The sequence below is a fragment of the Sander lucioperca genome, chromosome 24 (assembly GCF_008315115.2).
Source record: "Sander lucioperca isolate FBNREF2018 chromosome 24, SLUC_FBN_1.2, whole genome shotgun sequence".
NCBI classification, from domain to species: Eukaryota; Metazoa; Chordata; class Actinopteri; order Perciformes; family Percidae; genus Sander; species Sander lucioperca.
In genome coordinates, this window is record NC_050196.1 from 3,191,415 (window position 1) to 3,214,363 (window position 22,949).

General features: G+C 40.2%; 2 protein-coding genes across 5 annotated transcripts in view; one reads left to right on the top strand and one right to left on the bottom strand.

Moving 5' to 3' along the window:
• LOC116051778 (ankyrin repeat domain-containing protein 10-like) lies at positions 1-13,935 on the bottom strand. Of its 2 annotated transcripts, none has more exons than XM_031302370.2 (6): positions 13,677-13,935; positions 12,319-12,471; positions 9,625-9,716; positions 3,270-3,502; positions 1,442-1,522; positions 1-1,306 (listed from the first exon to the last, which is right to left on the bottom strand). In XM_031302370.2, the coding sequence occupies exons 1-6, from the start codon at positions 13,872-13,874 to the stop codon at positions 915-917; spliced, it is 1,149 nt and encodes a 382-aa protein (XP_031158230.1). In that variant the 5' UTR covers positions 13,875-13,935; the 3' UTR covers positions 1-914. The 2 variants fall into 2 exon arrangements, with proteins under 2 accessions (XP_031158230.1, XP_031158229.1); XM_031302369.2 differs by having other exon boundaries at positions 1-1,309.
• LOC116051780 (heat shock transcription factor 2 binding protein) overlaps positions 13,900-22,949 on the top strand; it is a 15,933-nt gene continuing 6,883 nt past the window's right edge. Inside the window, exons 1-4 of one of the 3 annotated variants that reach the window (XM_031302373.2) lie at positions 14,373-14,456; positions 20,122-20,178; positions 20,442-20,487; positions 21,526-21,661. In XM_031302373.2, coding sequence (XP_031158233.1) covers positions 21,580-21,661 — 82 coding nt within the window. In that variant the 5' untranslated portion in view covers positions 14,373-14,456; positions 20,122-20,178; positions 20,442-20,487; positions 21,526-21,579. Of the gene's footprint in view, positions 14,184-14,328; positions 14,457-20,121; positions 20,179-20,441; positions 20,488-21,525; positions 21,662-22,949 lie in introns of those variants that run through there. The other 2 variants (XM_031302371.2, XM_031302372.2) reach the window with 2 other exon arrangements.

Below are 22,949 nucleotides of genomic sequence, written 5' to 3' on the forward strand. Positions count from 1 at the left end.
TTGTGTTTTACAATGCAACATATGGAGCGGGGATGTTTAGGACCATTTTATATAAATCCAACATTCAACTTGCAAATGCTAGCATTAAAGGAGCAGTCTAACATTTTGAGAAAAAGCTGTAATACTAAGAGTCAGAGACAAAATCGATATCCGTTTTATATCAATATAAGCCATCTCCAGGACAACAGAAAACTCCACGGCTAAATTTTTTTAATAATAATAATTTCTGTACTTCCAGTACAGAGCTATGTTAAGCCTAGCTGAGCAAAAGTAAAAAAAAATTATTTCAGTTCTGACTGACTGGGTTCACATTGAAAAAACTAAATTAGGGACACCCAAAAAGACAAAAAAAAAAAAAAAAAAGACTAGATTTTTGAGTGTGATGTACACTGTTGCACAAAGCAATGCACAACGTATATAAACGTGTATAAACTATGACAATGGTACATAATGTATATGGTACACACTATTATTTAGTTGGACTATATTGAAATACAATATGTTAATTAGACTGTACTAATTAGCGTCTGAGTTCTTTCTCTTTTGGTGAAGCTAGGCTTTCCAATATGGGGTGGGGAGTGTGATTGTAAGCCCTGTCTCTGTTGTGTCGGATGTGAATGCTGTCCCTGATCTTTCTCCAGCAAGCTCCATCCACTGATGAAGACCATGAGATGCAGTTGAAAAAAGCTAGTGAGTGAACTTTGAGTTTGGAATATTTCATCAAACGAGGTTAAACATGTCCTGGATGTCTGTAGTAGGAGTAGTAGTGACTTTGGGTTTGGCAGCAAATTAATCATTCCCCAAAATGTGAGACTGTTCTTTAATGCAAGTTAAGAGAAGGCATATAAAAGAGCAGTGCTTCCCTGTTTCCAGGAGGCTGGCTGTGAAAGGCAATCCTCCGCGATGTGTGTCCTTTATGAGTCGTGGTAGAGGTGGATGGTGCTGGCCACAGCCTGTTTGTATCTGTGCTCAGCTCGGACGCTGCTGCTGTAGTCAAGGCAGCTGCTGTCGCCCAGCTCCTCCGCGGTGTCTCCGAAGCCGTGGTAGTGTCCGTAATGCAGGAAGTCCCCGCAGTCTGCTCCTATCAGCCCCCGCCGGGGCGGGCGGTGGGACACGCAGCTGCTGGGACTGCCGGTCAGATGCAGGGAACCACACATGTCAGCGTGCTGAGCAGGCACTGCTGCCGGCTGCTGATTGGCTGGAGCGGAAGGCGGTGAGGAGATGCTTTTGGGTGGCTCACGGCCATCCTGGTCAGCATAAGGCAGTGTGTGATAATGGCCATTGGTGGTGGCTTCGGCGTCGTCATCTGCTTTAATAACAAAACAAATTCTCTTTAAAAGCAGTCCACGCAACATTGTACTTTATTATTTCGCGAGCTTTGTTTTATTAGCAAATACATCTGTTATAATCACACACTAAAAAAAAAAAGCTCCAGTCCCACCTGAGTGGAGCTCCTGTGCAGACTCCATGTTCATGCTCTCCAGCTCCTCATCTCCACTGCCCTGCATCTGTACCAAAACATCTGCAGCAGGAGACAGTGAAATAAAAAAAGTCTTGTTAGTACAGGGGTTCCACAGGAATATGTATTATCGCCAGTTTGACTGTACTTATTTTCCCCCAACAGTTTCTTACTATGAGTGATGGGGGTCCTACAGAAACACATTTTCTACCAAAGTTACAACACTTTGGGTTATTTCATAGGAGACATTTCCGTTTGCGCTCTTCTCCATGCTTTGAAATGGGCAGGGCCGGGTTGGAAAAGAGAATGCCATGTACTCCTGCGCACCAAACAGTAGGGATAATCATTTTCTGACAATACTAGTTAAAAGTGTCATAAAATGTATAACGTATGCAGCCCTTTTGCCTAGATATGAAGTTGAATGACGTTGGTGTTTGCCAAAGTATTCTGTACACCATCACACCTGAACATAAAGCCTAAATCAATCTGTTTAAAAAGGCATAAAAGAATATCTACAAGTCTTTTATTACAAATCTGAAGTAGGAAATTCTTTTATCTTTTTTGTTATTGCATGCTCATGCTTATATCATTTATTGTATATTAATGCACAATCTCTTAAAGGTCCAATGTGTAGGAATTTCTCCCATCTAGCGTTGAGATCATATATCACAATCAACTCTCTCGCACCACGCAGTTCAAAGTACGTATTACAGCTACGGTAGCCTTCACGCTTCAAAAAGTTGGTCTCTTGCTCTTTTCAATCTCCTTTTTCTTTTTCTGGGCGAAGAAGAAGACTCCTGTTCCTGAAATTTGGATTTTGAATACGTGTTGTCATCCATGTAGTCCTCCCGGGGGCCGGGAAGCTACGATACACATTAGCAGCATTAGCAGCACCAGTGAGTTTATCATGTGACAGCGAAAACGCGAAAGGAGGAGCAGGATGTCATGTATGTCCCTTACCGGCTAACATATTTCAAGATGGCGCATGAATATGGAGCGTCTACCCCAGTTCATGCGAATGCAAATGTAAAATTTCAAGCCAAAAGGAATACTGGGAATTGATGGTGGTGGTAAATAGTCATGAAAAAGGACAAGTTTGTGAACGGGCAACACATATTTTGATAATTAACAACTAAACACGTTACACACCGGACCTTTAATGTTTTATTCCAGTCCTTCCAGAAAAATGCGGAGTTTTTTTGTGATTGTTGCGGGCAAAAATCCTTGATTATGCGGCACGTTTTCTTAAAAAATGCGATGGAATACGCGGGTTATTTATGCAATTTTATGTGATGAAATTGCAGGGGAACTTGCAAAAACTGCGGTTTCATCATGGCTTCATCGCGGGGTTTGCAGCTTTTTGATGAAGTTCACGTCGCGTAATTACGTCACTTCATAACGTTCCCATGACAACAGGGGAAAATGGCTGCTCTTGTGTGAAGTAAACGCAACATTTTTCAACTTTCTGCTAAGATATATGTGACTTTTTTGCGACGAAAATGCGGAGATTATGAAATCATGCAAGCCCCGCATATTTTGCGCAGAAATCGGCAATTTATGCGGCGAAAGTGCGGCGTATTTGAAAAAATGCGGCCCCCGCATAAATATGCGGACTTTGGCTGATTATGCATTGAATTATGCGATCGCATAATTGCGTTTTTCTGGAGGGACTGTTATTCTGTGAAGGTTTATTCAAAGACACATTTCCACTAGTAAATAATGTATTTTTTTTTTGTTGGTAAATTGCAGCGCTGTATCGGTTAAGCTCACAGTATGAAGTGCAATACAAAAAAGCCAACAAATGTCTTACTATCAGCTCCCCTGGCTTTCTTCATGTGACCAGTGTCTGCCGCTGTCAGCAGCCTCTTTCTGCTGAGCAGGCCCTGACCACATGGGGCGCCGTTTCCATTCTGTACTCCAGTCACACGGAGTCCACTGAGCTGCAGCAGGTGCTTCTTGGTTTTGGAGATGAGGCAGAAACAGTCGAGGAAGCCGTGAGCGTGGGCCAGGTCTGCTGCTGTCTGCCCGCTGGCGTTCCTTAAACTGAACAAGAACAGGGGAAGGGTGAGACAAGACTGCTCCCCTCTCAGACATCACAGTGTTACATCTCTAACAGCATCCTGCACTCATCACTGACTGGCTTAAGGTTTACACTGACCAAATTAAGGCCTGTAAGAAGTAAGAGGGCTTTACTATTGCAGGGAGAGATTATCGTGGCCCAAATGTGTTCTTGTGGTCTTGACAATCTACCCTGCAACACATTCATTTAGCTAAATTAATAAAATATTACTGGTGGGCTGGTAAAATGTGAATGTGGCTATATGTGTATATGTGCTATTTAAAAAAAAAATTGGGGGCGCATTTTGACTTTTATAAAAGATAAAAACAACTGATTCAAGATCAAAGCTAATGACAAAATAGCTATCCTCTGTAGTACAAAACATTAACAATAAAATACACTTTAGATAAAGAACAGGGTCCTGTTATGAAATGTTAGTAAAGTAAGCTCTACCCCATTTACATAAAATGAAATATCTTCTAACTAGGCTCTGAAATAACCAAATTTAGATATGTATCTTCCTCAATACCAGACAAAAATATAAAAAGGTCTAACAAAAGGAAGTTTTATTTAAATGCAGGCTAACACCGAGTATTCAAGCTTCCAAGTTTTAACTACTTTTTTAGCTGATAGCCGATTTTTAAGGGGCCAATACTAATATTGATCATCGAGGGATAAAAAAAAATCGGATATCAATATATCATCTTATATTAGTTCATTGTATACTATCTCGTCATATACACTGTTGTTTTAATCTGCGGAAACTTCTGTGGAATTGTGCGTCCGCAGACTTGGTGTGGCCCTGGTTATTAGCTAACATATACAATACACCAACTCTTAATTCAACTTTAACTCTCATAAAACAATATTGGACTTTCTGATTTATTGGGCTCTAGTTAATAACTTCTGTATGCTCACAGTACATGGCGCTTTGGTTCTAACCCTGATTGACAATCAGTAGTCTTAATAGTTCATCATATAAACCTATAAATTAAGTTAATTGTGTGTTTTTGAGGATAACCCTGAATAGAAAAAAAATTTACCCAGCTCTAAAGTGGGGTTAAGTTATTGCTAAAAGGAGCTAAAACCAGAGCTAACCAAAGTAAAAGCTCAAGTTGTGACCAATTTATAGGTTCTTCTGTTCCATAAACCTTCAGTTCTTCATGTATTTCACCATAGAATGTTTGAAAAATAAATTGTTGAATTGAATTGTTAACAGAGAGGTGGGAGATGGCCATTATGGGAGTGCTGAACAACAGCAAGGGTTTTTATTAAAGCTAATAAAGTTTAAAAGGTTTAGCAAACATTCTACGGTCCAGAAATAAATAAAACTCATTATAGATTTTTGATAATTTTCTCCAGTAAGTCTGAACATGTGTCTTGTCTGGTGTTGAGAGAAGCTTTACTCGTCAGAGTTCCTACAGTTTACACAGGAACTCATACAGATTTTGAGCATCAGCATGAGTGACAAAGGAAATCTCAATTTAAGGGTGCACTCACTAGCTTTTCTTTAAACCGCATCTCGTGGTGTTCAACAGTGGTAGAGGTGCAACCTCTATGAATCGATTCATCGATTAGTTGTCAATTATTAAATTAATCGCCAACTATTTTGATAATCGATTAGTCATTTTTTTATATAAAAAAAAAAAGTCATTTTTTTTATAAAAAAAAAAAAAAAAAGATTTCTCTGATTCCAGCTTGTTAAATGTGAATATCTTCTAGTTTCTTCTCTCATTTGTGACAGTAAACTGAATATCTTTGAGTTTTGGACAAAACGAGACATTTGAGGACATCCTCTTAGGCTTTGGGAAACACTGATCCACATTTTTCACCATGTTTTGACATTTTTACAGATCAAACAACTAATTGATTCATCGAGAAAATAATCGACAGATTAATCGACTATGAAAATAATCGTTAGTTGCAGCCCTAAACAGTGGGTGGAGTTTGTTTAGTTGTCATGGCTGTCATGTCATCATGGGATACGCATATATGACCATCTGTTATTAAGTGACCACACGAGACAAGATTAACGCCTGAGCCAGCTTTACTCGCTGATGAAGACGGTGTGATGCGGACGAAAAAGCTCAGAACGAAGTTAGCAAGTGGACCTTTGAGTTGAAACTATTTTGTCACACCTTTCCAAACAATATGTTTGAATGTTTAAATGGATGGTGTTACAAACGGTGCCATTACTCATCGGCACAAGGACAACAACAGGTCTGTGTAGAAACTCTGGGAGCATAAAGGTCAGTCAAATTATGATATTTAGCCAAGAACCTGTTAAAAGAAGCATTTCATTTTATTCGTCTCCTAACATGCTTTCATTCTTCACATCAGCTCCTTTCCCTCCACTACGGCAAAAATAATCCTCCAGCTGAGACTGAGCTTTCTGTGATTTCTATAGTAACTCCTGAAGTGCGTCCAGTGAGCTCACCCTTTGTTAGCACAGTAAGCATGCAAGTCAAGACACGACTATCATCATCATCAGTGCTTTCTGAAACTTGAAACCAACCGCTGCAGGAAATACCTCGCCAGTTTGCCAGCTGCAGAAAGTGTAGGAAGCGAACAACTGTAAGATGCTCGCTGATGCACATGTGGCAGATTCTGCAGTGCCTATTTGGATTGCTCCCTCTTTCTGGGATTACTCAAGAAAATCGTGTTCAAATTGAAAAGCTGTAAAACATCAGAACGTGCAGGGGTGTTTGCAGTTTGAAAAATCAAGCTCATGGTTATTCTTTCTTTACTTAACATATAGCATATGATCCAAAAGCAAAATTCTAAATATTCAGTTCAATATTTAACATGTTAGGACAAATTAAACAGTTTCAAATAAAAAAATAAATAAAAGTAACAGGCACTACAAGTTTCTAAACACCCTTCACTATTGCTGACTGTGAAGTTCCCCCGAGGCTGAAAAGCTCATGATGCTTCTTTACTGACACTGATTCCACGTCTAAATCAACCGCAACTCATTTGATTTCTCTCGAAGTTGGAGCCAACACAAATTGCACTGAAGAAAGGTTTAGCGTCTGTGCTAAAAAAGAGAGCAAATATTAGAGCTGCATTAATGGATTATTTGGTGTCTTGGGGGGGGGGGAGGTAGCAGAAAAACCTGAGATCTCAACACTGACATATTTCCAACTTATAAAGGTCATATGTTGAACGTGTTAGCAACAGCTGTATATTTACACACCCAGTAAAGACGGAGCAACATTTATGTTGGAGTCATGTTTGTATCCACCGGATGAATTGATGAATGATCACTGACTACTACAATCATCTATCACCACTGTCAGCTCCTGTTGATATGGCTAAAAGTAGCTGAGTTAAAGAGAAACTCCTAAAAAAAATGATGTTTGTGTCAGTCCTACCTTTAGGACTCCTACGTTTTTGGCCTAATAGTAATACACTATACATTTAATACTTTTTTATTGCTTAAAGTAGCTCCTCGGTCTGACACAGGTTAGCGGTCCAGAGGACTTCAGAGTTACTAAGACCCTCACATGTTTTGATGGCGGGGGAGCTCACCAACAAATTGTAACCATTTAATAACACCGGAGATGACATGTACACTCGAAAAATGCAGTTTTCTGTGCTGGACTCTTTAGAGCCACATTGGTTTGACAATTAATTATCAATCGACATTTAAGTAATCACCAAATGAAATACTGTAGATACATATATAAAGCTGATTTCATGCACTAAATGCAAAATTAGACCATCACTTTGATGGATCCATTCGATCCAACAACCTTCTTTCTTGCCGTGAGGCCACAATGGACATAGGCAGAACCCGCCGATACTGAAGGCTGGGTAACATTTGAAATGTTTCCAAATCAGTGCCCATACAATACCAAATGATGTTGTCTTTTATGCCCTACTTTGTATAATTAAAGAAGTATCATTTCTTTCAATTAAAAAAATGGCCAAATATGTTAAATGCAACAGTATTTATTCTTGCTTTACCTTTAAAGCTATAGTGCGTAGTTTCTGCCGCCCCCATGAGGAATTCTAAGTAATGACAACAAAACTGTTGGCGTGTCCACATGATACAAGCCTCCCATGCCCCCCCAATTATAGATGTCTTATATAAATGCAATGCATTTCTGTTGTCTCCAAGTTAAAACAATGCCTCTTTGTCAGTGTGCCATACGTAAACAGAAACACATGAGCTTTTCTGCTTTAGCATACTGTCAACATTCTTATTGACTTATCTCTATTATTTGGCATACTGTATGAGAACATTTTACCTGTGCAGCTGTTGAAAAAAAAAAAAACACACAACAAACACAAATAACATTACTTTACATCCACTTTAAATCAGCTGGTTTAGAGGGAAAGGGCCAATCTGGAATATTTTTTACGCTTCAATCCGTTTGGGTGGAGATTATTAATTGCATGTTTTTTTTTTGTTTTTCAGTGGGGTGAGATAAATCCACCTGTTATAAGTGCAGTTTCCCTTATTCAAGAAACTTTCTAGAAATGAGTGTCAATACCTTGAAGCAAGACAAAATAAAGGCATATTTACACTTACAAAACCATGTCGCGTCACACTGTTTGAGATGGTCTAATAAAATCTTGGTGTTAAAATTTAGACAGCTTAATGTAAAAGCGTGGTCTCTGTCGTGGTCAGGATATTGACACAGACTGTCTTTGTTCTCCAAAGCTGTATATCAGCTGTCAATCTGGCGTGTCTCACAGTGAGATCTAGGGCCCCATCTTGGATTGAAAACCAAAAATGTCACCTCTTTTCTCTCATGACCGTCAACTTTTGTCTGCCTTAAAGCAGATCACATCACTGTTTACACACATTTCACACATTTAGGAAACATGTGACCTGAGCCCACACCTACTTGTTGAGTTGTTTTAAGAAAACAAGATGTTAGTACACAATTATAGATTTTTTTTTTAAAATTTGTTTAAATACAATCACTGAAAGTTATAACACTCACATAGAGTGGCTAAGGGTCATTTCCAAATTACTGGAGGAGACAATTTTCAATAATTTTTAGGGCTGTCAGCATTAATGCGTTAATCGCGATGCGATTCATTTTTATTAATCGCAGAAATTCAGAGAAATTAAAAGAAATTAATCGTTTGACAGCCCTATTTAGGAGTTACTAAACACTATATTGACTCTAGTAAGGATAGGGATTTTTAGTTTTTTAGTTAGGTACTTGGAGGAATTGTGCAATAATGACAGATTCACACATTTTTCTTTTGTTTACAGTAAATAAATAATTACAAATCTCAAAATCAAGTTCATAAAGTAACTTTCTTTGCATTCATTTGATTCCCAATCAAGATACACTGGTAAGAATTGCTTTTGATTGTTAATATGTACTTAATAACTGTTCTGAAATGCAAAATAATAGAATTTTAATCATGTGATAAAATATGCGATTAATCGCGATTAACTATAGAACTTAAGCAATTAATCGCGATTAAAAAAAAAATGTAATCGTTTGACATCCCTAATAATTTTTTTAAGTGTCCATTACTGCTCCCAAATCTGAACTGGGACGACATATGGGGAACTGTGGCAATGATGGACCCAAACTAAATCTGGACGTAAATCATATTTGGTTAAAGCTACATTGTTGAAATGACCTACATGAAGAATGCTTAAAATGCTGATGACTATAAGACAGATGAAAGTAAACCAGTGTGGCCAGTTCCCTCTCTAACAGCTGATGTGATGTTAGCAATACGCTGATATATATATATATATGACAACAGAAAATACACTAACACCACAGCAGCAGAGCTTCTACAACGTTAAGAAATATGTCAGAATTTAAAGGACGTAAATAAAATTGCATTGGGCTGGTGGCCAAATCCACGCTGTTGTTTATTCAGGATATAAATGTCACCTTTAGTTTTATGATCAAACTATGCACAACATGCAGAAAATGCAAATGCTTAAGCAGAAATGATGTTGCAAATTACAAACTATATGGATTTACATTTGAAGGTTTTCACTGACTGGTGATTTCTCACCAAAACCAGTGAGTGTATCTATAAACAGCAGAGGTGGGATATGGGATGTGAGATGTGTAGCTGCTGCTATGCTGCACTGAGATCAGACCTGCAGAATACTTACTGTGGCTTAGCACCTGCTATCAACAGGACCTGGATACACTCCAAGCTACCTGAACGAGCCGCCTTGTGGATGGGAGCCTCACCTACAAAATCCTAAAGACACAATGTTTAACTCCGGGGATATTAGGGATGGAACGGTTCAAGTAAAATAAATCTAAACCGATTGTTCCGCTAGTCACGGTTCGGGGCGTGTTTCTTTCATTTTAACCTCAAGGTTTCAGGCAAAAAGGCTTGTGCAGAAAAAAAACTTAAAATAAAGTTCTTGGTGGGAAAAAAGCCCATAACCCAGCGAAATCGCAGCCCACAGTCAGTTTAGGTGTGCTGTATGGGAAGCATTATGGATTTAGTGTTACCTGACAATGACGGAAAAAAGCGGAGGACAATAGCGTGTTCCATTTGTACTCGGAAGTCGGATTTTCCGAGGTCAAAGTCAGAAACACGCCCCGCTGACCTCGGATTTCCGAGCTCGGAACTCGGACAACCTCGCAGTACCCCGAGTTCAAAATCCAACATGGCAACAGTTGTGAAAGCTGTAGTAACATACAGTTATTAGCACTTCTGTCTTTCTTGTGTCTCACTAAATCGGTCGTACACACAGTGCTGTCCATCTTCTATCTGTGGACATGTTGTTACACTGTTTGTATGTACAAAAACAGCATAATGCGTTGTTTACAACTGGTATTGTTAACAATGGCTAACCTGGCTAGAGCTACCCCCACAATGAAAAATCGGACTTGTAAATGGAATGCATTCAACTCGGGTGTGACGTCGTTCCCGACTCCGGCTTCTGAGGTAAATGGAACACACTATTAAATGGCGACTGTGTGCCAGCACTATGCAGCACGTGTGGCTAATGCTAGCAGCAATACTTCCAATATGATGGTGCATTTACGGAGACACCACGCCAGTGTGTCCGTTGACAGCGCAAGGAGGAGAGTGTCGGGTAGGACAGAGCCACTCCTTCTCTCCGCAGCACCTGAACAGCCTCTCCACCCAGATTCAGACAGACAAGCCAATTTATAACTGTCGTGGTGGATGCAGAGTTTCAGCATACGATTAATGTAACATTACTTGAGCTGCGCTATAATATCCCCTCTTGCCAGCATTTCAGCAACACAGTAAATCCCAAATTTTTTTAATAACACAGTGGCACTTTTTTCTTTTGATAAAATATATTTCCATTAAGAACATGCATGCTATTGGCTGCTGTTGTGTATATATATATATATATATATATATATTAAAAAAAAGAGTCCAGTGCTGCTTCACTTCATGTTGATGGCCTATAATGTGGCCATTTTTATATAAAAATTACATTTTGTTTGCACTAATTAGAAAACATATTCTTTTAACAAAGATTTGACAATGAAGAAGTGTTTATGTTCCTTATGGTCCAGAATTGTGTTAAGGCAAACAGTTAACTTGTTTTGCCAAATAAATATTTGAAAAGCATGTTGAAATCGGCAACAAAAAAACTAAATATAGCGAACCGAGAAACACTGACCCCCCCAAAAACCGGGATATGAACCGAACTGTAAATTTTGTGAACCGTTCCATCCATCCATTTATAAAAGGTTATAATAAAGGCCATTACAAACACAACATTGCATTCTTGAATATGTTTAGTACCAGCACATGCTAATTTTGAACCCTGATTCTAGGTGACATTAAATGTAATCCAGTGGTATTATTTATGTTTATTCGTTACATGTCACTCACTACATCATCATTGCCAGAGGCGGAAAGTAACAAGGCACATTTACTCTAGTACAGTTCTTAAGTACAATGTTTAGGTACTTGGCCTTTACTTCAATATTTCAGTTATTTGTCAGTTATATATATACTGTACAGATGCAAACATTAAGCACATGTGTAGGATTGTGTTGCAGCTTTGATGAAGTTTCTTAGATAACTGTACACTCTTACTTTGAAATAAAGGGAACAGAAGGAATGTGTCTATTGTGAAACGCTGCCAAAGACAAATTCTAAAATGAAAGAGAAGAAAGATGCTCAAAATCAACTGAGCAATAAGACAATAGAACCTAAAAAATATCTCCGGCTCACAGTGTCCTGATTTTAGCCTACCTATTGAGGAAAATTAGCATTTTAACATGATGGGAGCACAGCCTGGTCACAATCAGTCCAGCCGCTCGGATGGTACTAATGTAATAAATAGTAATGTTGTGCCTTCTGGTTGCAAATGTGAGTCATTGAAATATGCTTTGAAAATACACCATTCTACTGATAGCGAGAATGTAATAGGAGACTACATGTTGTTTATATTTCCGATCTTTAATTTATAGTAGATCAATTAAAATTCACGTTCTTTAATATTTTCTCAATGACCAGTTAATCGGTCGTAGATTCATTGTTATTATTCCTAGCCTAAAATAATGTTAGAGCTGTAATCCTATAGACACAGGCATTTCTGATGAACATCCACATCCAGATTTATGGAATTGTGACAAAAAGACAACAGGCATGCTTTTTGTGATGGTAAAACCACCGGTCCTATTTTCATATACTAGACCAGTGTTGATCCATTCACATGTGTGTTATATATTAGATCTTCAATAATCTCTAGATTCAAAACAATAGATTAAGATATGACACATATTCATATTTCACATTTTCAATGTAATTGCACACGATTACATCTGGTTCCACTGCTGCTGGATGGGGTTGGAATACTGACCTGCACGTTGACGTCGGCTCCAGCCTGAGTCAGCCAGGCCACGCAGTGAGGATGTCCGCCAAACGCTGCAGTGTGTGTGGGTGTCTGGTTGAATCGGCTGGTCACTGTGTTCACCTCACAACCCATCTGCACCAGGCACACCACACACTCCAACTATGTGCACGGAAACACAGAATACAGGCCAATGATGAGACAATTGAAAACATCTGGTGGTAAACAGAGAATCAAATCAATCATCACACACCAGGAAGCTCACGTTAATGAACTGTTGAAGAATACTGATAGGAGCCTCCTGGTGTGCACTGAGTTATTTTTATTGTAACAAATCTCCCACAACCCTGTTTGAATATCAACTGACCCTGTATAGGGTCAACCCCGTGGTTGAGAGATGCTGGTGTAAATAAAGGACAGGAAGGATTTGCCTTTGCTGAAATTTTTACTGAGTTTTAATGCTAAAAATACCAGGTTTCCATGACACTTGATGGCATTGCATCAAGACTATGACAGCAGTGGAAACCACAGACTGTCCAAATCACTCTGACCAGCCAGGCATTTTATAGTCATTATACTATATTATGCTATTCTATGCTGCTACTGTACATTATACTATCACTACATTTCACGTTATATTACACTTCATATCCCATACTATACTGTACTCTATTAATAGTATGTTTTTATAATAATCTGTATATAGCTACCCTGTTACCATAGACATATATAGAAGTCTGTTACAGATCACATCTATAGACATTTTCCTGTTTTCCTAGAGCTATTTTGGCGCCTGTGTAGCCATTGGCTCCACTGGAACCAATGACAATCCTGCCACCCGTTACGTTAATTATTTATTTTTTTCGACCAAGACAACTTTATTGTACAGTTACAAATCAGACACAACTGTATGGTAGCATAATACCATGCCTAATACGTGATACGTCCATGGGTCTATGGGTGCAGTTCAGTCAGAAAAAAAAACAACGGCGGGCAACAGCAGACTTCACTAATAGCACATTATTCCCTTAAAATATCAACCTTTAGACATGGTTAACGCTAGTCGCTACTGTCCTGACCCATTTTATGGTTGAAAAGTACCATGAGGACAATTCAAGTTAGCGAAGCAGTGATTCAAGTTCACTGCAGTTGACGTTAACCTTACCTTAACTAACGTTACTTTATGGTAACGTTATAACGTTAATATTAAGTTATGCAGGACCTGAATGTCTTCACACAATCTAAAACATCCCCGACGTAGTTTTACCCATAGCTATAAAACAGTATATATTTAATGAAAACTACATTTCGCTAGGTAACGTTAGCTAAATCTGTTAATCTGGCTAGTAATTAGCGTTAATTCCTACCTGGCCATAGTGAGCAGCCCAGTGTATAGGGGTCCATCCGTAGCACGAGTCCTCAGCAGTCAGATGAGCCTGGTTTGAGAGCTGCTGTAACAGTGAGACCAGAGCTCCAACATCTCCATCCCGACAGGCGCGGTGGATGGGAAACCGGCTGTTAAACACCTCATCGCTGGAGAAGTCGGGTTCTAGTCCCTCAGACATTAGTGGATTACGAAAGTTGCAGAGAAACGTTTTTCTCGAATGTTCCCGCCGATTGTCCCACGGTGCAGACTAAAAAAAAAGGTTCAAACCTTCAAACACAAAGGAAGAAGAGATAAGCCTCTGTCTCTGAGCGGCTGGAAAATCACAAAACCCGGACTGGAGTCTCGCACTAGGCAGTGTGACTTTGACCAGATTGCATTTTAGTTATTTGTTTTAGGCGGTTTTGGTTCAAAACCGGTCAGGAGGAACACACCATCCGCCGTTGTGCCGCCTAGAGGTCGGAGGGAAACTTTGAAATTATACTCACAAGTGAACATTATTTATCTAATTATTTTTGAAACTATTCTTTATGCTGAACAACTCCAGCCTGCATTGGTGCTGGGTTTGAGGAACACGGAGGTAACTTTACTAACACACTTTATTAATGCTACCAACAATGCTAACACTCACACAGGAAAAGTAGAATCAACAGCAGAAGTAGAAGAAGACCATAAACACTCCGACCGTAACAAGATGTCAGGATCATTAGGCGGGAAATCGCTAGCTCTGACTTATGGCGCAAAGATGAAGGCAAGGAAACAGGTAATAAATCCTCAACAAAATCTAGAACACACACTCAATCTATGATTGACCTATTCATACCAGACTGCTGTCAAGGTTTAATCCAGAGCACTTTGACATTTTCTATTGTTTGGCTCTACTCCAGCCACACTCATTTTTACAGTCTAGCTATATGACTCGAGTCTGTTCGGTGCTGTCGGCCGTCCGAGGAGCCGTAGGCATTCATTTGGGCCGACCCGACATGTTCAGTCGGGGACAGGGCAGTCTGGACTCACCCGGAAATGGGGAGCGGATGAGCCGCTCAAAATCTGACGAAAATCTTTTAAACAGACCTTTGTCAATATGAAATGAAGACAGATTCAGCAACTGCATGGCCTATTTCTCGCTTAAAATGTTTTCAGAAACACGTTTCGGTGAACTATTTTAGTACAATATGAGATCGTATTCTGAACAAGCCGCCATGACAGTCTGGCTGTGAATTTCCCATAGACTGTATATAAGAATGGACCAACAGATCCCGTTGCTCTGGACGGAGACCAGTGAAGGCCGTTAGAAGCACTTTTCCGGTGAGCGCTGAGCGTTACTGCGCAGCCTCCAACTGAGAGAGACGACGTAAATGTCTGAAAGTTCTAAGTCTTCTGGTAGCTGTGCCAAGAGAAATCTCAATCATTCCCAATCTTGCAGAGACGGAGAGCGTAGGTATATGTAAGGAGAAAACATAGGCACAGGCTAATTATTGCTAACTAAAATGCTAGTTAACATTAGTATTTACACTTAAACAGCTAATGTGAGACGAAACTGCCTGCAGGCTTCTCCTGTACTATACGGTAATTCCTCTACTATGCAACAGTAAGTCGCGTGGTTATGACACAATTGTTAGCCTATTTTTACAAAAACGTCTGCTACGGAGCCATAACGTGAGGTACAAGGTAATGGAGCTTTTTATACATTGTCGTGTTTCTTTAGAAATAAACAATGGACAAATAGAGTCTTTAAACGTTTCAGATGTAAAGTTATTCGCTGTCAAAGTGGCGCCAAAATGAATGGCAGTCAGTGGAATGCTAACGGGGGGTGATCGCTTTGTAGCATTAAAATGGCGCCATAGGAGGTTCGCGGTCCAAGGAGAAGCTTACCCCCTTGGAATTTCCGGAGAAAAAAGAACCACGTGACGCGTTCGTCCAATCAGCTGCTGGTTTTCATTTTCTGGGAAATAATCAGACTGTTAATGGAAACAATACAGAGCAGCGCCACCTGCTGCTATGGAGACGTATTACGTTTCGCGCATGCGCAGAGCGTACGCTCAAGTCGGCGTCGCCTCAGTGTGTTCTGAGGCATTTTTTGGACCTCGGGACCCGACTGATCAGTCCGACTGGCTTTTCTGCCGACGGTCGGCCCGTCTGGTTGGTGTGTCAGGGCCCTTAGGCTAACCAGATGGGATGTGACTCATAAACATACAACGTATCATTTCGAGTGAAAAAACGAACAGAAAATTCAAAAAAAATTAAAGGTACAACACTGTGTACATATCGTCATCTCAGAGCGAAGGAACTACTCATCCCATAAACCACCACGCACCACTGAACAAAGGAAGCTAACGTTAGTTTAGCTAACAGCTAATTCGGCTAACCGCTAGCTGAGACAGCATGTAATAACTTTAAAAGACCCTCAAAATAAAACCTGAAAATAACAGTTAACATATATAACGGCTTATGTAGCCGGCTTTACCCAGTGTTAAGTTTGAGTTAACGTTATTTTAGACTGAATCAAGCTGTCAGCTAGCGGTTAGCCGAATTAGCTGTTAGCTAAACTAACGTTAGCTTCCCGGTGGAGGCTAACGTCAGAAGCGTGGAACAGATCGTGTTTCGTGCAGTGTCGTAAATCCTCGTGACGGATCAGAGGCATCACTCTGGGATTGTGGGATTGTTCAGGATTGTGGGTAATGAAGTACTTATCCAAGACATCGCGAATAAAAGACATTTATCTCTAAACAAAGTTAGTGCTTATACTGCAACTGTCAATGGAGAAATTGCATTGTATTTTTACTTCCGGAACCTGCTGTGGGTGGGACTGTTGCGCTCTATTAAATTCAGGTCTGAGACTTTTTTATGCGAGAAATCAACTATATAAAGCTCAAATATGGGCCGTTTTACGAAAATTGATGGCAAATTTGGTAAGACGTGTCGGACTTTAGGAGCTCCACACAGTCTGACGAGAAAGTGGCAACCTCCATACCCAGTGAAAGTTACCGTTTCTCGGTTACTGGACTACCGGCGCTGGCCGGCTGCCAGCTGCTGGCATAACTAGAGTATATTAGACAGCGGCGAAGGCCCTATTGAAACTGAAGGAATTATTATTTTCCCGGCAAATGAATTGGCTTTTTGAGGGGCTTAACATATTCAAAAACTCACCAAATTTGGCAGTCGCATCAAGTCTGGTGAAAATTTACGTATTTTAAGGGTTTCGGGAATAGGCACGCAAAAATGGCTCGCTAGCGCCCCCTACAATGTTAAAAAAATTGAGCCCCTGCAGTGCGTTTAACGTAGACTCACGAAACTTGGTACACATATGTATCATGTCAAGATGTACAAAAAACGTCATTGAAGCCATACCCTAAGCCCAACAGGAAGTCCGCCATTTTGATTTCAAAGTTCGAAATTAGTGCGATTTTGGCCATTTCCACATGTCGTACTTTAACGAACTCCTCCTAGAGATTTCATCCGATCAACTTCAAATTCGGTCTGTGCCATCTTAAGACATTAAAGATGAAAAGTTGTTAAAAGAAAAACTTTTCGTCATAGGGCATGGCCGTGGCGGGGCGGCCATTTTGTGCGTTTCGCCGCCGAAACAGGAAGTGGGTGTAACTCGAGTGTACATTGTCCGATTGGCTCGAAACTTTTCAGGATTCATAAGAGTCCAACCCTGAGGACAAATAAAGGCTGATATTTACTTAAAGTCATAGCGCCCCCTAGTGGCAACAGGAAGTAGGCCTAAAAGTCAAGGTGCTATACTTTAACGAACTCCTCTTAGAGATTTCATCCGATGTACTTCAAACTTGGTCTCTATCATCCCAACACCTTAAAGATGAAAAGTTATTAAAAGAAAAACTTTTCGTCTGACGGTGTGGGCGTGGCGTGGCGGGCATTTTGAGTGTTGAGCGATGAACAAATAAATTGTTGTAACTTGAGTGTACGTTGTCGTATCTGCCCGAAAATTCTCAAGATTGACAAGGGTCCAGGCCTGAGGACACCTACAGGCCATATTTGACTTTTGGTCATAGCGCCCCCCGCTGGCAACAGGAAATGCGCCTTATATGACAAACATCATTCGATTTACATGAAACTTAGAGTGTGTGGTCTACATGTGATAATGAGCCGGCCCCTATAATATAACCACGCCCACTTACTCAGGCCACGCCCCCTTTCATAACATTTGTACCGTTTAAGGTAGAGTCTTGTGTGAGGTGTCATTGAACTCAGCAGAGAGTTGCTTCTTCATTGGTGATGGTTTGGCCTGCCCCCTATGCTTAAGCCACGCCCCCTTTCATGAATGCTGATCCATCTAAGGTAGAGTCTTGTGTGAGGTGTCATTGAACTCAGCAGAGAGTTCCTTCTTCATTGGTGATCGTTTGGCCCGCCCCCTATGTTTAAGCCACGCCCCCTTTCATAACATTTGAACCGTTTAAGGTAGGGTCTTGTGTGAGGTGTCATTGAACTCAGAACAGAGTTCATTTTTAATTGGTGATGGTTTGACCCGCCCCCTATGCTTAAGCCACGCCCCCTTTCATAACATTTGAACCATTTACGGTTTACCATTGTGTGAGATATCAGTGAACTCAGCAGAGCGTTCCTTCTTCATTGGTGATGGTTTGGCCCGCCCCCCTATGCTTAAGCCACGCCCCGTTTCATAACATTTGAACCGTTTAAGGTAGTGTCTTATGTGAGGTATCAATGAACTCAGCAGAGACTTCCTTTTTAATTGGTGATGGTTTGACCCGCACCCTATAATTTAGCCACGCCCCTTTTCACAGCAAATTAACTGTATGATGTAGAGTCTTGTGTGAGGTATTGTTGCACTAGGCAGGGAGTTCCCTTTTCATTGATGATGATTTGTGGCGTCTGAGTGCCGCGCAAATGCACGGTCGCAAGGAGCGGCGTCCGCCGGTAACTCCGACGCGCCGAGGCGCGAGGGCCCGTCCATCGCTGCTTGCAGCTTTAATTACAGTTTGAATTTCGTCACGCCACGTATATTACAGCTACCCCAAGGTCTTATAAAGCTAACAATTGTGTCCGATTTCAATTTAATGCATTTTTGTGAACATGAGGGGTTTCGTTAGCTGCTAGCTAGTTCCTTCAATCCTATGTGTACAGATCGCGGCTAGTTAGCTACACTTTTGGCATAATTAGAGTATGTTTACAGTTTGAATTTCGTCACGCCACTTATATTACATCTACCCCAAGGTCTTATAAAGCTAACAATTGTGTCCGATTTCAATTTAATGCATTTTTGTGAATTTCAGAGGTCTAAGAGGAGGCTAGCTAGCTCTCATTGATAGAGCTCCATCCAGCCGTGGGCTCTATCAATGAGACTCGCAGACAAGAGGCGTTTATTTCCCCGATCGTTTGTTTAAATAACTCAACACACATATCCATTATAAGATTAACTGGAACATGTGGTAAGAGATTGCGGGCATAACAAGCTCGCTGACCGCGCTCTCACTCACACACACCGGCCATTTAGCAGGAAGAGGGGAGGGAGAGCAGCGAGCTGCAGGCCCTGGAGCTCTGTCAGGGCAGCGGCGTTTGGTAGTCCACTAACCCAGAAACGGTAACTTTGCGCGGGTATCGAGCACCGTGGGCTGCCAGCCGTGACGGAGCTCCATCTAGCTCACAGCAGGCCGGGGTCTGTGAAGGAAGACAGGCCAGGCGGCGAGGCAGCAACCCAGGCAGCACCGGCCGCTGAACTCCGACACACAGTCGGACAAAATTTGCAATTAGCCATCAATTTTCGTAAAACGGCCCATATTTGACCTCTACATAGTTGATTTCTCGCATAAAAAAGTCTCAGAAGTAAATTTTGTGGTAAAATAGCAGATGAACAATGTATACAATTTCTGAGATCTGCGCGAAATATTCAGAAGACTACCTGATCTCAGATCAGTGGTGTAGCCTATGTAAATGTTGGGGCGTGACAAAGATAGAGACTAGAGTCAAATAAGGAGGAGATTTGCCCGTTTTCAGTTCAGCAGTTTCAAATTGTGAGATTTGCAGAGGAAAGTGTCAATGGGATTTTGAGGTTCTATGTATGTCCTATTTACCCACCAAACTGTTGTTATTCAACTATGACAAGGTAAAATTGGTTTTGCATTCTATCACCCCTTTAACATACAAACAAGGTGAGCAATGAGCGTTTTATGGCCAAACGGTGAAATATTCTTCACTGGCTGAATCAGTCACCTGACCTCAGTCCAACTGATTATGATGAAGAAGACCACACACACAAAGTAAAAAAGCCTACACAACAAGCAAGAATAATGGATTGCTTCATAGGCCAGGTGGATCATTAATTGATATGAGTAGTCTAATAAAGTTTTTGTTGAAATTCCACCTTGGTCCCCTCCTTTGCTGGAGCCATCACGCAAAAGTGTATCACTGTCCTAATATTGCCGGACTGTACTGTGCATTTGCAGGTGTTTTGGACTTTGGGATTATTAAAGGGATTACTCAACCAGGTGAACATGTAAAATGTGAGTTTAACTCTTTCATAAGTTGACCAAACAAATTCCATAAAATTTCATAAAATGAAAACACCTCATTTATTGTAAACATTGCAGTGTCACTGACCACTTTAACAAACTGAAACTTTTGACGTCCTGTTTAGCACCTACATTAACAATTCTGGTATTATTCTGTGTTGAACAGTGTCTGTAATTTGTAGAGCTTTGTTGTGTGAATACTGACAACCAGGGTTTAACCGGTGACTGCAGACTGCTGACTAGGTCAAACACAGGTACAACCTGTGTCCATCTGCCTGCATCAAATAGTGGTTTGTGTGTGTAAGCAGTACATGTTTAAATATTATATATTATATATCAAAAACTCTGTGGTTATATGTGAGTCTGCATTTTATATTGTATTGGACTGCTTTATATTCAGAAGTGTTTCTAATATTTTTCCATAATTCGTAAAATGATGGCTAAACAGTTTTAACCACATATTTAAATATAAATAATTGAGATTATGGATTACTGAAAACTTGAAAAACCAGATGATATGATGTTGTCACTTTATGTTCACCCTTTGTTGTGTGCAGATTAGTTATTTGGTGGGTGGATAGATCTTTTTTTTTTTTTTATTATTTAAATTTTTATTGAATTCTTAATAGCAGAGTATATAAGTACAGGGTTGGTCATACATTTCAGAATCTTGGCATAAGCATATGACATGTCACAGAGGAAAAATAAAGTAAATATAAGGGGGAAATCCAGTCTACAGGAGGACGAAGACGCTCTGCTTTCTTAGGTTGAGTTTTCATTAGTCCTTGTGTAGGTCCAAAAAAGATCCCAAGAGGTCGTCCCATCCTCCTTGTTAGCCGACAGTTTGTGAAGCATAGACTCATAAGATGCTGTCTCCACCATTGCATTAGTCCAGTCTTTCAGATTAGGAGATACAGTAGTTTTCCAGTGTCTTAAAATAACTCTAGAAGCTGTGACCAAGCCCACCATAATGACAGAGAAAGTTATTTTGGATATATTCGGTATTTGTGATCTGTCCCCTAGTAAACATACGGCAGGAGTCAGGGGAATCACTGTACCTGACCAGTTACTCAGGAAGTCCACAACTTTGACCCAAAATTGACTCACTAATGCACATTCCCATACACAGTGAAGAAAAGTTCCTACCTCTGTTTTACACTTCCAACACATATTATCATTCATCAATTTCATTCTATGTAATCTCACAGGGGTATGATAATATCTATGCATGATCTTATATTGTGTGAACCTCCCTCTTGCTTGGATAGATCATTTTTAAAATACTATCTTAACATCTTTTTAGATCAATGCATTGAAGTTTATCTTTTTTTCTTTTAGAATGGGTTTGTCAGAGTGAGGAGAAGTGATTTAGAGAAGTTAACCACAGAAGTCATGCAGCTGAGGGAGTTCCTGCCCAGAGTTCTGAATGGAGACCTGATAGAAATGCTGCATAAAGCTCGAGCAGCTCAGACAAGTACGCTTACATACAATTTTACCTTGAAAATTCTTTAATATAGTAAATGCCATGTCATTGTGAGATACTCCCCAATATGAGAGTTGTGATTGGCGCTGCTGATTTATTTCGTGAACAGTGGAACTGGATTTCAGTTACCTTACTCCTGTGCGTTTCGAATGTGGTGAGGTTACCAGCTACAGAACTGAAGAAGACGCTTGGATGAGAGACAAAAGGTCTTCGGAATACCTTTAACCAAGTCCAGTTGCCCTTGATTTTATCCCTTCTTTGGATAACTATGACCTGGATGACTTCACAGATATCTACCAGCTCAGTAGGCACTAGCCAGTTTGAAAGCTAGATGTGCAGTTCCAAATCCTAGAGCAAATTTTCCGTCATCTACTACTTTACTTTACATTTTACTTTAAAATGCACAAAAGATGTATTTTGTTTAATGACAACATTGTTTCCGTTACATGTTTATACTTAAACGGTTAGCTATAGCTTTAGTTATTATTGCATTGTAAATGCGTGTTGTCATAATATACTTCTAAAAAACAGAATTAAAAGGTAAAGTCATAGGACAAGGAGGGCTTTTGAAAAAGAAAAAAATGGAAGTTTTCTGCTAAAACTATAGGCTGTTTTAGCTTTTCAGTGCTAGTAGATTCTGTGATTGAAGTTGCAGTTTTATCATCAATACGTTTTGTTCTGTTTATAATAAATATAAAGTCAAGTCAATTTTATTTATATAGCCCACTATCACAAATTTGCCTCAAAGGGGCTTAAGGAAAGACTCCCCCCAAGTGTAAAAAAACTTCAGGAAGAGCAACTGAGGAGGGATCCCTCTCCCAGGATGGACAGACGTGCAATAGATGTTGTGTGTACAGAATAACCAACATAATGAAGTTAGAGTATAGTCATTCCACATGACAAAAATGGCATACAATGTGAACATACATGAAGAGAATGGATCCGAGAAATATCAAGCAGCTTCCAGATGTCTCCAAACAGCTAGAGCTTGAGCCACACAACCTCCTCTCAACCATGGAAACCTGGAAAGAGACACAGCCAGCAGAGAGAGTGGGGTCCCAGGAGGACGATGGATTGTCCAGCACAGAGGAAGTCTGTTTAGACAGGGACACAAACAAACAGGGTTATTGAGCAGCAGTGGCTTTCAGAAAGTTAATATTATTCTCTACCTGGCTTAAATTATACATAGAGACTGAGATTGACCCGCCAGCTGGATAATCAAAGAATAAGCAATTCATTAAAAGATAATGATAATAATGATAATTCACGTGGTATTTCT

What these genes read in the sequence shown, in the direction of transcription:
- LOC116051778 (XM_031302369.2), bottom strand. Translation starts at nt 13,874, where the DNA reads ATGTCTGAGGGACTAGAACCCGACTTCTCCAGCGATGAGGTGTTTAAC. An exon ending in ATAGCAGGTGCTAAGCCACA is followed by an intron (nt 3,503 to 9,624) that starts GTAAGTATTCTG and finishes GTTCTTGTTCAG; the next exon opens with TTTAAGGAACGCCAGCGGGC. An exon ending in GAAAGCCAGGGGAGCTGATA is followed by an intron (nt 1,523 to 3,269) that starts GTAAGACATTTG and finishes CTCCTGCTGCAG; the next exon opens with ATGTTTTGGTACAGATGCAG.